Source organism: Emys orbicularis, chromosome 21 (genome assembly GCF_028017835.1).
Source record: "Emys orbicularis isolate rEmyOrb1 chromosome 21, rEmyOrb1.hap1, whole genome shotgun sequence".
In the NCBI taxonomy this organism is placed as follows: domain Eukaryota; kingdom Metazoa; phylum Chordata; order Testudines; family Emydidae; genus Emys; species Emys orbicularis.
Window position 1 is genome coordinate 19,308,677 of NC_088703.1, and position 15,286 is coordinate 19,323,962.

The 15,286-nt window shown below is 61.4% G+C and overlaps 2 protein-coding genes across 2 annotated transcripts in view; both read right to left on the minus strand.

The window, feature by feature from the left end:
- Window positions 1-4,406: 4,406 nt before the first annotated feature.
- Window positions 4,407-7,013, minus strand: LOC135893154 (sulfotransferase 2B1-like). The gene is made up of 6 exons (XM_065420948.1): window positions 6,869-7,013; window positions 5,874-6,082; window positions 5,560-5,686; window positions 5,211-5,305; window positions 4,659-4,839; window positions 4,407-4,522 (listed from the first exon to the last, which is right to left on the minus strand). Exons 1-6 carry the CDS (start codon window positions 7,011-7,013, stop codon window positions 4,407-4,409), a joined length of 873 nt encoding a protein of 290 aa, XP_065277020.1.
- Window positions 7,014-12,096: 5,083 nt separating this feature from the next.
- Window positions 12,097-15,286, minus strand: part of LOC135893215 (netrin-1-like) — a 12,676-nt gene continuing 9,486 nt past the window's right edge. The window contains exon 6 of the mRNA XM_065421015.1: window positions 12,097-12,425. Coding sequence (XP_065277087.1) covers window positions 12,097-12,425 — 329 coding nt within the window. The remainder of the gene's footprint in view (window positions 12,426-15,286) is intronic.

Sequence of the window (15,286 nt, forward strand, 5' to 3'; positions counted from 1 at the left end):
GGCCCGTCGGGGATCCCCGCTGTGCCCACCGGAGCTGGGGATCCCAAGCGCCAGGAGAGCTTCCCAGTCGATCCCTCAGAGAAAGGATCTGGTCCGGCAACGAGCTCCGGTGGATCCCCGCTGTGGGGACCCTGAAAAAAAATCCCTGCTCCCCAAAACAGCCGGCTCCCCCCTTAGCCTGGCAGAGCCCCGGCACCCACTTCTCTGCAGCAGCAAAAAAAACTTCTCACGCCTGCCAGTGTCCCAGTGGCCCGGGGGGGTCCGCAGGGCAGGAGCCAGAGATTCCTTCCTCCCTCCAGCACCCCGGGCTCTCCTGGTGGGGGCACCCCAAGGTTTTGGGGGTGCAGCGTTGCTAGGAAGTTCGCGCCCCCCCGATCTCAGCTCAGCGGCCCCGGCTCCACCAGCGCCTCGCAGCTGTCGGTGGCTGCTGGATGGGGTTTTTTTTTTAATCTCTTTTTTTGCCCGACTCCCCGCTTTGGGAAAAAGGGGGCAGGGCTTGCAGAGGTGGGCGGGGCCTGCACCCGAGCTGCCTCCGGCCGAGCCAATCGGCGGGCTGGGAATGTTTGCCAAGGCCCAGACTCGTGCGCCCGGGCCGGTCATGTGTCCGGGCCATGGGGGGGGAGGCGATGGGCGGGGGGAGGGGAGCGCTGACCTAGATTTGGCCAATAGGAAGCCGGAGGGTGGGAGGAGCCTGACCCACTTTTAGCCAATCGGGGAGGCGGCAGGGGGAGAGGCCTGGGGGGCTGGCAGCACATGGGGCGGCACGTGTCGGCTGGGGGGGGGGGGAAGGCAGAGCGGGTCGGCTGAGTTCTTAAAGGGGCCGCGCCCTGTGGGGCGGGGGGGAAGGCAGGGCTCTGCCCCCGCTGGGGGTACTAGAGTGTGTGGGGCAGGACCCCCCCCACCTGGCCACGGGACACTCATTAGCACCTCACTTCCCAGTCAGGCCAGCTGCTGATCCCAGGAGTCCCCCAGCTCTAACCACTAGACCCCACTCCCCTCCCAGAGCCAGGCAGAGAACCCAGGAGTCCTGGCTCCCAGCCCCACTCCCCTCCCCGAGCTCCGTGACTGCGGGGTGCAGAGATTTCCGTCAGAGCAGGGTACAGCGCCGGTGCTTTGTGGGAGCGACGTGCTGCGCTCCAGCAGGGACAGGGATGTAGGTTTTTGCAGTAGTTGCTCTGCCCCCCTTCCCCCCCCCCCACGAGTGACGGTCACACACAGCACGGGTTATTTACCCAGCTGCCTCCGGGCTGGGACACGGGGACCCCTCACCTGGTGCTGGGATGCAGCACCTCTGGGGTGGGGCGCAGGGGCTGGGTATATGGGGACCCCTCACCCAGCACAGAGACCGAATTGGGGGGTTTGATCCTCTCCGTGACTCTGTGCTGACCCGGGGCTCCAGGATTCTCATTCCAGCAGCCCCCCAAGGACCTCCCAACTCTGCTGGGGCTATTTACAAATGTGGGGACTGGGACTCGTTTGGGGGAGCCCAGATCCTGGACTGGGTTAGGGCTGCTGTCACCCCAAGCCCCCACACTACATCCGCAGCGCAGGGTGCCCCCTAATGGCACAAACTGCCTCTGGGTACAGTTTAGGGGTTCCCAGCATTCTCCCCTTTCGCAGATTTTGGGGTACAGGCCTTGTGTCTGATCCCCAAGTGAAATTTGGGGTCCCATCCTTTGGCCTGGGACCAACTCGGGGGCTCCCTCTTCCAGGAGGTAGGGAAGGATTTGGGGTGTGCTGAGCAGACAGCTAAGGGGTCCCACAAATCCATCTAGATGGAATTCTTGGGGTATAGATCTCTCTCCCCAATCTTGGGGTGCAGCCATCTGGAGAGAGGGGCTGTCTGTGCAGGGCTCCAGGAACCTTGGGGTATGGCCCCTCAGAGGCTAGATTAAGGGGGCCTGCAGGGCATACCCCAAACTATCTCCCCACACCCCTCCGCCCCCAGTGATCCATCCATGGGAAATGTGGAATGCTGCAGCTTTCCTGGGGTTGGGGATTTCCCTGAATGAGGGGGGAATGCCCCACGGGAGGGGGTCCTGGAGCATGGTCCGTGGGAAGGCTGGAGCTGTGGGGCTGCTGGCTGGCGTCCAGGGGCCCTATGTGCCAGCCACTGTAAGAGAAGAAGGAAAATGGGGGGGGGGGTGTTGAGAAAAGACCTCCCCCAATATAACAGAACCCCCTTGTGCTGCTCCCCACCAAAGAATGAGGGGGGTTGGCACTGGGATTCAGGCACTGGACCCCCCACCATCCAGCCAGGACTCCTGGGTTCTTTCTCAGCTCTGGCAGGAGAGTGGGGTCTAATGGTTGGGGGGGGGGGGCTGGGAGCCAGGACTCCTGGGTTCTCTCCTAGCTCTGGGAGGGGAGTGGGGCCCTGGGCGCTAACTCACCCAGGAGTGAGGACATCTGGGGCCCGGCCCAGCCACATGCGGCCGCCCTAGACAAGGTGCCCGAGAGAAAGGCTTTGAGTGGGGGTGGGGGGGGGCCCATTGGGGCAAAGTGAATTAACAAAATGCCTCTGTGCGACCAGAGAGAAAAAGGGGGGGACCGCGTATGGGGGGGACGCGGGCCCAAGATGGGCTGTTACGGAGAAGACACACTGCCAGGGTAAGCCTCTCCTGAGAAGTGGATCCCGGCTCTCCCAACGGGACAAACGCTGGCTGGGCGGACCAACGGGGGAGAAACACCTTCTTGGCCAGGAAAGGAAACTGGGAATAAATTCAGGCTCTAGACTGTGTTTATGACTCTAGCCAGTTTATTACCTGGTAATTACTACAGCTTCAGGACTGTTTATTAACTGGTAATCACTATGGGTTCTAGCCAGTTTAACTGGGAACAAGTGTGGGCCCTACCCTGCTTATTAACTGGGAATAAGCGCAGACCCTACCTACCCTGCTTATTAACTAGGAATAAGCGCAGACCCTACCCCATGGTTTATATTTTTCTTGTATCTGCTTCCAAGCCTTACACTTGCTTCTGTTTGACTCTTGGTTTTGCTGCAGACAAGACCCCAGGCCGGGTGATCAGCAGAGGGCTGGACTGAGGGGACGGCGGTTAAGAGGGGGGCCTGGCTCCCACGGAGGCAGCCCATCTGAGTGCACAGAGGGCCCCCAGCAGTCGAGGGGCTGGGCACAGACAGGCTGGAGGGGCCGGTGCCCCAGGCACAGAGCAGACCTGGGGGCGGTTTGGGGGCGGGTAACTATCTCCATAGATTTAGCCTCAAGTTAGCTCTGCCCCAAGGACCCGCTCCAGGATCCTAAGGGCTGGCGTAGGCAAACCACAGCGTCCCCTGCTGGGACAGGCTGGTGGGGCCTGGAGTGGGGTGCTTGTGTAGCTACCAGCCGGGAGGTTTGGGCGTTTCCCCTGGTGAGCACAGACAAGGTGGCCTGGCGCTGCTGATTCACCCTGTACCCCTGGAGAACCCTGAAAGGGTCACAGTGGGGTATCGGGGTAGATGGGCAGGGGGGGCTGATCCGGGGGACAGGGAGGGGGCGGGATGCCGGGGTAGATGGGCCCAGGGGGCTGATCCGGGGGATAGGCAGGAGGCGGGATACCGGGATAGATGGGCCCAGGGGGCTGATCCGGGGGGTAGGCAGTTGGCGGGATACTGGGGTAGATGGGCCCAGGGGGCTGATCCGGGGGCAGTGATGGGGGAAGGGGACTCCAGGCTGCAGCCCCTGCCGGAGATGGAAGGACGTTGGGTTTGTCACCCCGAGACCCAGCTACCCCCTAACCCCTTACAGAGCTGGGAGGGGGAGGGGTGTGGGCAGGCGCTGGGGGCTGAGGCAGGTGGGAAGGGGGCAGGGCTCTGATCCCGGATGGAGGAGGCAGGAGTTGGAGGGGAGGCTGAGTGGCATGCTCTGTGGGTACCTGGGGGGCGCCATGGGGCTGGGGGAGGGGTGCCCCTGGCAAGGCATGGCACAGACCCTCTGTATGGGGCACAGAGGCAGCCCCCCCACCCTAAGCGGGGCCCAACGCCAGGCAAAGCCTGCCCCCCACCTCCATTTCTGGAGCTGCTTCGCCCCCTGGTGGCTGGTTCCCCACACAGCAGCCGCACACTCTGGTGCTGGGTTATTTGTTAGTGACACGCTACAGGATTAATCCGGGGCCCGGGAAGGGGGGTTCGGCCCCATCCCACAGAGAGGGAAACTGAGGCACGCACGCTGATGATCCCAAATGGCTGTAAAGTGACAGAGGCCAGGAACAGAATCCAGGACTCCTGGGTTCTATCCCCCGCTCTGGGAGAGGGGGTGGGGTCTAGTGGTTAGAGCAGGGCAGGGGTTGGGGGGGAGAGCCAGGACTCCTGGGTTCTAGCCCCGGCTCTGCAGACTCTTCAAGTGCCCACACACACGGATCTAGGGGTCCCTACAGACTGTAGCTGTCCGGTGGAGGGGGGCGGCGACCCCTCAGGCCTCGTCCCAGGGGAATCGGACGCCCACATCCTGCATTTGCTCCCGGTAGAGCCGGTCAAACGCCTGGTTCTGCGCCACCGTGAAGTGCCCCTTCCAGTCGCCAGGGACCCCTGTGGGAAGCAGAGAATGGTGGGGGTCAGGGAGTCCTCCACAGCGCCCCCTGCTGGGAGAGGCCAGGCTGGGGTAGCTGGGAGCCCCCCCCACAGTGCCCCCTGCTGCCCGGCAGGGGCACCGCCCCTCTCCCACCTTTTCTCAGGAAGGGGCTGATCCGTTGGTCCATGATGTTCTCCGGCACCAGGCTGTAGTTGCACATCTTGTTCTGCTTCATGGCCTGGAAGGAGGCGTTCTCCACCACCCCGTCCAGCGCCCGCGCGTCCAGCGGCTTGCCCAGGAACTGGCAGATCCGCTCCACGCTGCCCCGCAGGTCCTGGCACAGGGCGGGACACCGGGGTAGATGGGCCCGGGGGGCTGATCTGGGGGCAGGGAGGGGGCGGGACACCGGGGTATATGGGCCCTGGGGGCTGATCTGGGGGCAGGGAGGGGGCGGGACACTGGGGTAGATGGGCCCGAGGGGGCTGATCTAGGGGCAGGGAGGGGGCGGGATACCGGGGTAGATGGGCCCGGCTGGGGCTCTGACCCAGGGGGCAGGGAGTGGGGTGGATGGGCCCAGGGGTCTGATCCAGTGCGGCGGGGGGGCAGGGAGGAGGCTAGATACCAGGGTGGATGAGTCCAGGGGTGTGACCTGGGGGGGGGGGTGTATTTCCCTGGCCCCGCCTCCCTCTGGTGCTAGTCTCTCACCTGATGCATTTCCTCGTAGGTCAGGAGGAGGAAGTTGAGCCGGTCCCTAAGGCCCAGCCAGCCCTTGACGTGCTGGAACCAGGAGCCGAACAGCACTGGAAGCAAGGTGGGGTTAGGGAGCGAGGGTAAAATGCCAACTCATGCATGAAACGACAGAGGGACCCAGAGGCTGGGCTTGAAGACCCTTTGGTATAACAGCCTGGGCACATGCAGCTCCCCAGCCCGGAGTCCTGCCCGCCCCCCATCTCTACCCACTAGACCCCACTCCCCTCCTGGAGCCAGGAGAGAACCCAAGAGTCCTGGCTCCCAGCACCCCCTGCTCTAACCACTGCACCGCGCTGCCTGGTACCTTTGCCTGCACTGAAGAGCTCCACAAATTCCCCAAAATCCTCCTGGAACTCCAGGAACGAGGCCATTTTAGAGTAATAATAGAGAGAGACGCAGACGTCCTTGGGGTTCCTCACAGTATAGATCACCTGGGACAGGGACAGGGACTGAGACGGTGCCCCTCACTCCTGACCCGCAGCCCCTGCTAGCCCAGCCCTGGGATCCCCCCCAACTCTGCCGGTGCCCCTCACTCCCGATCTGCAGCCCCCTGCTAACCCAGCCCTGTTCCTGCCCAGCTCTGCTGGTGCCCCTCACTCCCGACCCGCAGCCCCTCACCTTGGCGTTGGAGCCGTGGAAGGAGGTGGGGAAGAGGCCGCAGGGCAGGTGGGAAGAGATGAGCCGAGGACAGGGCCGCTTCTCCAGGAACCCAGCTGCCGTGGTCTGCTCCAGCCAGGGCACCCGCTCCCAGGAGGGCACCGACCGCGCCAGCTGGGGGTCCCCATCGCTGTGGATGAGGGTCAGCAGCTCCTGCATCCAGGTGGTGCCTGGGGGAGGAGGGAGAATGATGGAGATGGGAGGCTGGGTAGATATTGGGGGAGGGGGTGCCAGGGGGTGGTGGTAGGGGGTCCCCAGGTGTGGGGGAAGCATGGGGGGGACTGGGGTACAAAGGGGGGACCCCCAGGGCTCAGGGGGATGGGGTAGGAAGCTAGGATGCTGGGGGTCAGAGGGGTGGAGGGGGAGTTAGGGGGTAGGGGAGGTGGGGAGACCCAGGGGGTAGGGGAGATGGCCGGGTGCTCAAAGGCTGTGCCAGGGTTCAGAGGAGGTAAGTGGCATTTAGGGGGGTGCAGAAGTTGGGGTTTGGGGGGTGCAGTGGGGATCCTGGGGGAGGCTGTGGGGGATCCCAGGGGCCACGGGTGGAGGGGGGTCCTGCAGACTTGGGAGGGGGGTTAGTAGCAGGAGCTAGGGATGGGACGGAGGTACGTGGAGGCATGGGGGGGGAGAGATGGGGGAAGGGGTGTGGGGGGCACCAGGGGATGGGGAGGAATAGGAGGATCCCAGGAATTGGGGGGGTCTCATCTGCTTTGGGATAGGTGTGGAGTGCAGTGGTGGTATCCAGGGGAAGGTCTGAGGAGACCTCACACAGTTTGGGGGTAGGTGTGGGGGTGCAGGGGAGGTATGGCGGGCAGAGGGGGGCTCTCATGTGATTTGGGGTGGGGCTCAGGGACTGGCAGGGGATATAGGGGGTAAAGGGGAGGTATTGGGCATGTAGGGGGTGCAGGGCAGGTAAGGAGGATATGGGAGTGCAGAGGGGGGTTGGGGGGGTCTCTCACCCGATTTGGGGTAGGTGATACTGAAGACGTCTCTGTCTCGCACCTGGAAGCCGAGCTGGGCGTACCGCACGCTCTCCGGGCTGTGCACCAGGGCCGGAAGCATGATCCCCTCGTATAGCAGCGAGCGCGGGCCGGGGTCAGCCATGGAGCTGGGGGGCTGGGGGGGGACACAGGGGGACCCTCAGCAATGGGCAGCACCAGCCCTGTGTTATTGCATCCCCCCTCCCCATTAATCCCCCCGCTGTGTCGCCATCCCCACCTCTGAGCCCCTCCCCCTCCAGCCCCCCAATTCCCAACCACCACCCTGGGCAGGAATCGCCCCCTAGGGACCCACTCGGGCAGTGTAGGGGGGGGGGCAGGAAGGCAGTCCGGACTTGGAGAGTTGAAGTTAGGGAGGAGTGAGGGGCACTGGCGGGGCTGGGGGGGGGGGGGGCGGGCTAGCAGGGGCTGCAGGTCGGGAGTGAGGGGCACCGGCGGGGCTGGGGGGGGGGCAGGGCTGGCAGGGGCTGCAGGTCGGGAGTGAGGGGCACCGGCGGGGCTGGGGGGGGCAGGGCTGGCAGGGGCTGCAGGTCAGGAGTGAGGGGCACCGGCGGGGCTGGGGGGGGGGGCGGACTAGCAGGGGCTGCAGGTCGGGAGTGAGGGGCACCGGCGGGGCTAGGGGGCTGCGCCCCTCACCCTCCGGCCGGGGTCTTTCCAGGCTCTGTCTGTGTCCCGTTCCCACGGCCCCGCCCCACAGGGCCCACGTGGGTTCCGCTGCCACCCCCGCACAATGGGGCTTTGTGTGAATCCGGGTCACTGCTGGGGGGATCCCCTCCCCCACCGCACCCCTTCCCCAGCTCCAGCCGGAGCCGGCCCCCGCGCTGGGCAGTGACGTGAGCGGGGGGATCCCGCGGGGGGCTGCCCGGTGAGAACAGCTGGTGCCTCCCACCCACCCCCGGGAGCCCGCGCGTATGTGTCGGTCCACCCCCTGCTGGGGTGTGTGTGTGTGTGTGTCCTGCCCCCTGCTGGGGTGTGTGTGTGTGTGTCCTGCTCCCTGCTGGTGTGTGTGTGTGCGCCCTGCCCCCTGCTGGGGTGTGTGTGTGCGCCCTGCCCGCTGCTGGGGTGTGTGTGTGTGTGTCTCCAGCCCCCTGCTGGGGTGTGTGTGTGCGCCCTGCCCCCTGCTGGGGTGTGTGTGTGCGCCCTGCCCGCTGCTGGGGTGTGTGTGTGTGTGTCTCCAGCCCCCTGCTGGGGTGTGTGTGTGTGTCCTGCCCCCTGCTGGTGTGTGTGTGTGCGCCCTGCCCCCTGCTGGGGTGTGTGTGTGTGTCCTGCCCCCTGCTGGGGTGTGTTTGTGTCCTGCCCCCTGCCGGCTGACCAGCGCTCAGGCGATGGGAAGGAGACCGGGGCCCTGGTACTTCGCAGCTGGTCCGGTCCCGGGCGAGCTCCCTGCGCGCTCCCGGCACCGACCCGACTGGAAATCGGTGGGTGTCCCCCAGCCGGGGCTGTTCTGCCGCACGGGCCAGCCGGGCATTTCCAGCCCCTCGGCAGCGCTGGGCTTCTTGCTGAACCCCCCCCGCCCCCAGGTCACAGCAGGGTTTATTTTCGGGCGTTTCCCCTGTTGCGCTGCCGGAGAGGTGCTGAGCGGGGCCAGGGCCGGGGATCCGGGGTGAGTGAAGGGGCCAGAGTGGCACAAAATGCCGGGGCGGTGTCAGGCCATGGAGAGGCCGGATGATCATTAGGACATGACCGCAGATGGGGAGATGCAGGATCCATCCCCCGTCGATCAGTCCCAGGACACGGGCCTGCGTTGCATTGACCGGTCACTAGCAAATAACCCAGCACCAGAGCGTGCGGCTGCTGTGCGGGGATCCGGCCACTAGGGGGCGAAGCGGCTCCAGAAATGGGGGCGGGGGGGGGGGAGGCTGTGCCTGGCGATGGGCCCCGCTTAGGGGGCTGGAGTGTGGGGTGGGGCTGGCTCTGAGGCCCCTCGGGGGCGCTGTGCCCCATACAGAGGGTCTGTGCCAGGCCTTGCCAGCGGCACCTCTCCCCCAGCCCCATGGCGCCCCCTAGGTACCCACAGAGCATCCCACTTAGCCCCTCCCCCGACTCCTGCCTCCCCCTCCCCACCTGCCTCAGCCCCCAGCACCTGCCCACACCCCTCCCCCTCCCAGCTCTGTAAGGGGTTGTGGGGGGGGATTAGCTGGGGGTGACAAACCCAATGTCTTTCCTCCCTCCCTGCCCCTGGATCAGCCTCTGGGGCCAGCCTACCCCGGTATCCCGCCTCCTGCCTCCCCCCGGATCAGCCCCGCCGGCCCCTCTACCCCGGTATCCCGCCCCCTGCCTGCCCCCCGGATCAGTGCCCTGGGCCCATCTACCCCGGTATCCCGCCTCCTGCCTTCCCCCGGCCCATCTACCCCGGTATCCCACCCCCTGCCTAAACCCCGGATCAGCACCCTGTGCCCATCTACCCCAGTATCCTGCCCCCTGCCTGCCCCCCGGATCAGTGTCCTGGGCCCATCTACCCCGGTATCCCACCTCCTGCCTCCCCCCGGATCAGCCCCCCCGGCCCCTCTACCCCGGTATCCCACCCCCTGCCTAACCCCCAGATCAGCGCCCTGGGCCCATCTACCCCGGTATCCCACCCCCTGCCTGCCCCCCAGATCAGCGCCCTGGGCCCATCTACCCCAGTATCCCGCCCCCTGCCTGCCCCCCAGATCAGCGCCCTGGGCCCATCTACCCCGGTATCCTGCCCCCAAAAAACATGGATGAAGATAGGGCAGTGTATATGGGAAGAGAGAGAGAGAGAGAGACTGTATAGGGATAGATAGGGTGGATGGGGATAGATATAGATGGGGTGGATGGAGGGATGGATGGGTGAGGGGGCTGGATAGACGGAGGCGTGAGGGGGGATGTATGGATAGACAGATGGGTGAGGGGGATGGAGGGATGGGTAGATGGGAGGTGAGGGGGATGGAGGGATGGATAGATGGGAGGTGAGGGGGATGGAGGGATGGGTAGATGGGAGGTGAGGGGGATGGAGGGATGGGTAGATGGGAGGGGGATGGATGGATAGACAGGGGTGAGGGGGATGGAGGGATGGGTAGATGGGAGTTGAGGGGGGTTGGATGCATAGACGGGTGAGGGGGATGAAAGTATTGGTAGATGGGAGGTGTAGTGGGAGGGATGGATAGACAGGAGGTGGGGGGGATGGATGGATAGACGGCGTGAGGGGGATGGAGGGATAGGTGGGAGATGAGGGGGAGGGATGGGTAGATGGGAGGTGTGGGGGGGGATGGATGGATAGATGGGAGGTGAGGGGGAGGGATGGGTAGATGGGAGGTGTGGGGGATGGAGGGATGGGTAGATGGGAGGTGTGGGGGGGCTGGAAGGATAGACGGGGTGAGGGGGATGGAGCGATAGGTAGATGGGAGGTGAGGAGGATGGAGGGATGGGTAGATGGGAGGTGTGGGGGGGATGGATGGATAGACGGGGTGAGGGGGATGGAGGGATGGGTAGATGGGAGGTGAGGGGGGATGGATGGATAGATGGGAGGTGAGTGGGATGGAGGGATGGGTAGATGGGAGGTGAGGGGGGATGGAGGGATAGATGGGACGTGAGGGGGATGGAGGGATGGGTAGATGGGAGGTGTGGGGGGGCTGGAAGGATAGACGGGGTGAGGGGGATGGAGCGATAGGTAGATGGGAGGTGAGGGGGATGGAGGGATGGGTAGATGGGAGGTGTGGGGGGATGGATGGATAGACGGGGTGAGGGGGATGGAGGGATAGGTAGATGGGAGGTGAGGGGGGATGGAGGGATAGATGGGACGTGAGGGGATGGAGGGATGGGTAGATGGGAGGTGTGGGGGGGCTGGAAGGATAGACGGGGTGAGGGGGATGGAGCGATAGGTAGATGGGAGGTGAGGGGGATGGAGGGATGGGTAGATGGGAGGTGTGGGGGGATGGATGGATAGACGGGGTGAGGGGGATGGAGGGATAGGTAGATGGGAGGTGTGGGGGGATGGATGGATAGATGGGAGGTGAGGGGGATGGATGGATAGACGGGTGAGGGGGATGGAGGGATGGGTAGATGGGAGGTGAGGGGAGATGGATGGATAGATGGGAGGTGAGGGGGATGGATGGATAGACGGGTGAGGGGGATGGAGGGATGGGTAGATGGGAGGTGAGGGGGATGGAGGGACAGACAGGTAGAGGGGTTGGAGGCGCATGTGTGCAGCAGACACAGCGGGCCAGACAGTCCCAGCCAGCTGGCCAGATGGGGCTGTGAGTGCCTATCTCTGGTGTTCGGGGAGGGGGGGAAGAGGCTTTGGGTCCTGGGGGGTCCCTTTGGAGCTGGGGTGCTCAGGGCTCTGGGGACAGGGGCCTGGGGGATTAGATGGGTGAAGGGCCCCACGCAGCCAGGGGCAGAGTGGGGCTGGCAGGTGGAGTGAAGGGGCAGGAAGGTGTGAAGTGGCGGGGGGGAGGCTGTAATGGGGGGGTGGACGTGCGCCGCCCCCTCCCCCCCACAGTAACAGGACCCTCTGGCACAGATGCCGATTTCACGCCCGCGCCCATCGATTGGTTCTGGTCAATGGCACCAGGGCTGGGTTCAGGCAGGATGTGTCCCCCCCCACCTCCCCCCACTGCTGACAGGGGCAGCTGGGAACCTGCACATCAAAGGCCCCGGGCCCCATTCCCCGCCCCCCTTAGCCAGCCAGTCCCTGCCCTGGGGCCAGATGGGAGCTGGCGCCCCCTAGAGGGGAGAGGCCCCGGGCCCCATTCCCTGTCCCTCCGTCCCACACTGTAACCAGGACCCCGCTCCCTTCCCAATAAACAGACTCTCCGGTGAGTAAAATAATTTCTCGTTTTATTCCATTTATCTTTTTTACAAGTGCAAGAGCAGAGCAGGCCGTAGGTCAAAGGTCATCTTTGGTATTTCCTCCCCTTCCCCCCCAACCTGATTACAAAAATGTGGGTTGAGGGGGCAGCGGGAAGCTGGGTGGGGATGGGCTCCCCTGCAGGGCTGGATGAGGGGAGGTAGGATTGGGCCCTGCGTGGGGGGTAGGGTGTGAATATGGGGGAGTCTAGGGGATTGAGGAGGGGTTATGGGCCCAGTTTCAGGGGCCAATGGGGGATCTCAGCCCCTGCAGGAGCACCTCCAGGCGTTACAGACCCTGCCCCGGGTCTTGGGGTGCCTAGCGCGCCCCCTCCCCTGGCCTTGGGGTCCCTGGCATTTCCATCCCGCCTCCTTGGGTTTCAGGGGCTCCGGCAGTTGCCCCGTCGGTTCTGCTGCTGGAAGCGACGGAGCTTGTGGGCCCAGACATCGCGCCAGGGCAGCGCCAGGCTGTTCCTGTCCAGCACCAGGCGCGCCGGGTCGGGCGACTCCGCGTCGTTCCCGATCACCAGGTAGGCCTTGCCAATCTGGAGGCGCAGGCAGCCGCAGGCCAGGTCCTGCCGGGGCACCCAGAGCGGTTGCTCGCCCCGACGGATGGGCACCTGGCGCTGCCGATAGACCGCCAGCACTGAGGTCGTGAAGTGCCACCACTCGCCCGACTCCACCATGGCCAGCAGCTGGGCATGCAGCACTGCAGGGGGAGGTCAGAGGTCAGGAAGGGGCAGAATACTCCCCTATCCCCAACAATAGCCAGTGATGCTCATCAGCCAATGATACACAACGATGCTCAACATTAGCCAATGATACCAATCCCCACTGATATTCAACAATACCCATTAATCAGTGATACCAATACCCAATGATATTCAACAATATGCATCAGTCAATTATACCAATACCCAAGATATTCAACAATACCCATTAGTGAATGATACCAATACCCAACAATACCCAATGATATTCAAGAATACTCATTAGTCAATACCAATCCTCACCATTCCCCAATGATACTCAACGATGTCAACATTAGTCAGTTATAGCAATACCCAACAATATGTAATGATACTCAACATTAGCCAATGATACCAAACCTCACCATTACCCAATGATACTCAATGATAATCGACATTAGCCAATGATACCAATACCCAGCAATACTCAATGTTATTCAACAATACTCAGCCAATCCCCAATCCCCAATAATACTCAACGATACTCAGCAATATTCACCATTAGCCAATGATACCTACACCCAGCCATACTCAGTGATACTCAGCATTAGACCATACCAATACCCAAGAATACCCAATGATACTCAGCAATAGACAATGATACCAATACCTTACAATACTCAATGATACCCACCAATACGGAATGATACCCAACATTAGCCATTGATGCTGATACCAATATCCACCAATACCCAATGATGCCCAACAGTGCCCACCAATATCCAATGAGACCCAATATGCAACATTATCCATTGATGTCAAACATTCCCCAATGATACCAACACTCACCCACATTCAATTAAACTTATCAACACCCAACATTACCAAATAATGCCAATGTCCATCAATACCCATTGATGCTCACCAATACTTAGCAATACCCATCAAAACTCAGTGATCCCAAATGATGCCCAACAGTGCCTACCAATAACCAATGATACTCACCAATACCCAACGTTACTCATCGATGACCAATAGTGCACTCCAATACCCAGTGAAACTTACCCACCAATACGCAGTAGTGCCCATCATGCCCAGTGCTCACCAATGCCCACCAATACTGAAGATGCCTAGTGATACCAAAGAGTGCCTACCAATATCCAGTGATACCCACCAATATCCAACTCTGCCAGCAATACCCACTGAAACCCAACAATATCCAGTGACAACCAGCAATATCCACTGACAACAACAATACCCAGTGATACCCAACAATAGCCACTGAACCCCAATATCCAGTGATATCCAGTGATACCCAACAATAGCCACTGAACCCCAATATCCAGTGATATCCAGTGATACCCAATAGCCACTGAACCCCAATATCCAGTGATACCCAACACTAGCCACTGAACCCCAATATCCAGTGATACCCAACAATAGCCACTGAACCCCAATATCCAGTGATATCCAGTGATACCCAACAATAGCCACTGAACCCCAATATCCAGTGATACCCTACAATAACCATTGAACCCCAATATCCAGTGATACCCAGTGATACCCTAAAATAGCCACTGAACCCCAATATCCAGTGATATCCAGTGATACCCAATAGCCACTGAACCCCAATATCCAGTGATACCCAACAATAGCCACTGAACCCCAATATCCAGTGATATCCAGTGATACCCAATAGCCACTGAACCCCAATATCCAGTGATACCCAACAATAGCCACTGAACCCCAATATCCAGTGATATCCAGTGATACCCAACAATAGCCACTGAACCCCAATATCCAGTGATATCCAGTGATACCCTACAATAGCCATTGAACCCCAATATCCAGTGATACCCAGTGATACCCTACAATAGCCACTGAACCCCAATATCCAGTGATATCCAGTGATACCCAGCAATACACACTGAAACCAACAATACCCAGTGATATCGATTGATACGCATTGAAACCCAACAATACCATGATAACTAGTGATACCCAACAATACTCATTGATACCCAAACAATATGCAGTGCTAGCCGGTGATATCTCCTGATACCCAACAACACCCAGTGATGTCCACAGATACCAATTGATGCTGATTAATACCCAGTGATATATGCCATAAAACCCTCGAGTGACTCCAACTCCTACCCAGGGACAGCAATCAGACCCCGCCATGCCCGGCAATTCTAACCACTCCAAAGAAAGCCCCAAAGAAAGCCTGACCATGCCCAGTGGCTCGGTCGCCCGGACTTGCCAAGGTATTTTGGCTCTGGCACTCAGGGCCTGCTCCTGAGAGAGCCAGTGAGGAAGGGTGGTGGAGGAGGGGGAATGGACACAGAGGTGGTTGTGGGGAGATGGACACACAAGTGGGGGGTGGAAGCAGAGTGGGGCAGGCTGGGCTCTCACTGTCCTTTGTGCGGAGCGTGTGTGATCCGTCGCCCTTTGGCTGCTCACAGGAGCCGGGGCCAGGGGCAGTGGGCGGCTCATCTGGATAATCCTCTCCTAATCCCTGGGAGAAAAGCCCCGTAGACGCCTAATGCCCTTTGTGCCTTGAGCCCCGGCCCAGGGTAACCCCGCAGTGCGGGAGAATTATCTGCCGGCCAATTGTCACAGCGAGGGCAGGGAGCAGGGACCGGATCCTGAACAGAGCATTGCTGGGGAATAAATCATATCCATCCATCTCCGGACACATCTATCTATCTATCTATCTATCTATCTATCTATCTATCTATCTATCTATCTATCTATCTATCTATCTATCTATCCCCATCCACCCCCTCTATCTATCTATCCCCAGCCACCCCATCTATCTATCTATCTATCCCCATCCACCCCATCTATCTATCTATCTATCCCCACACAGCCCCTCTAT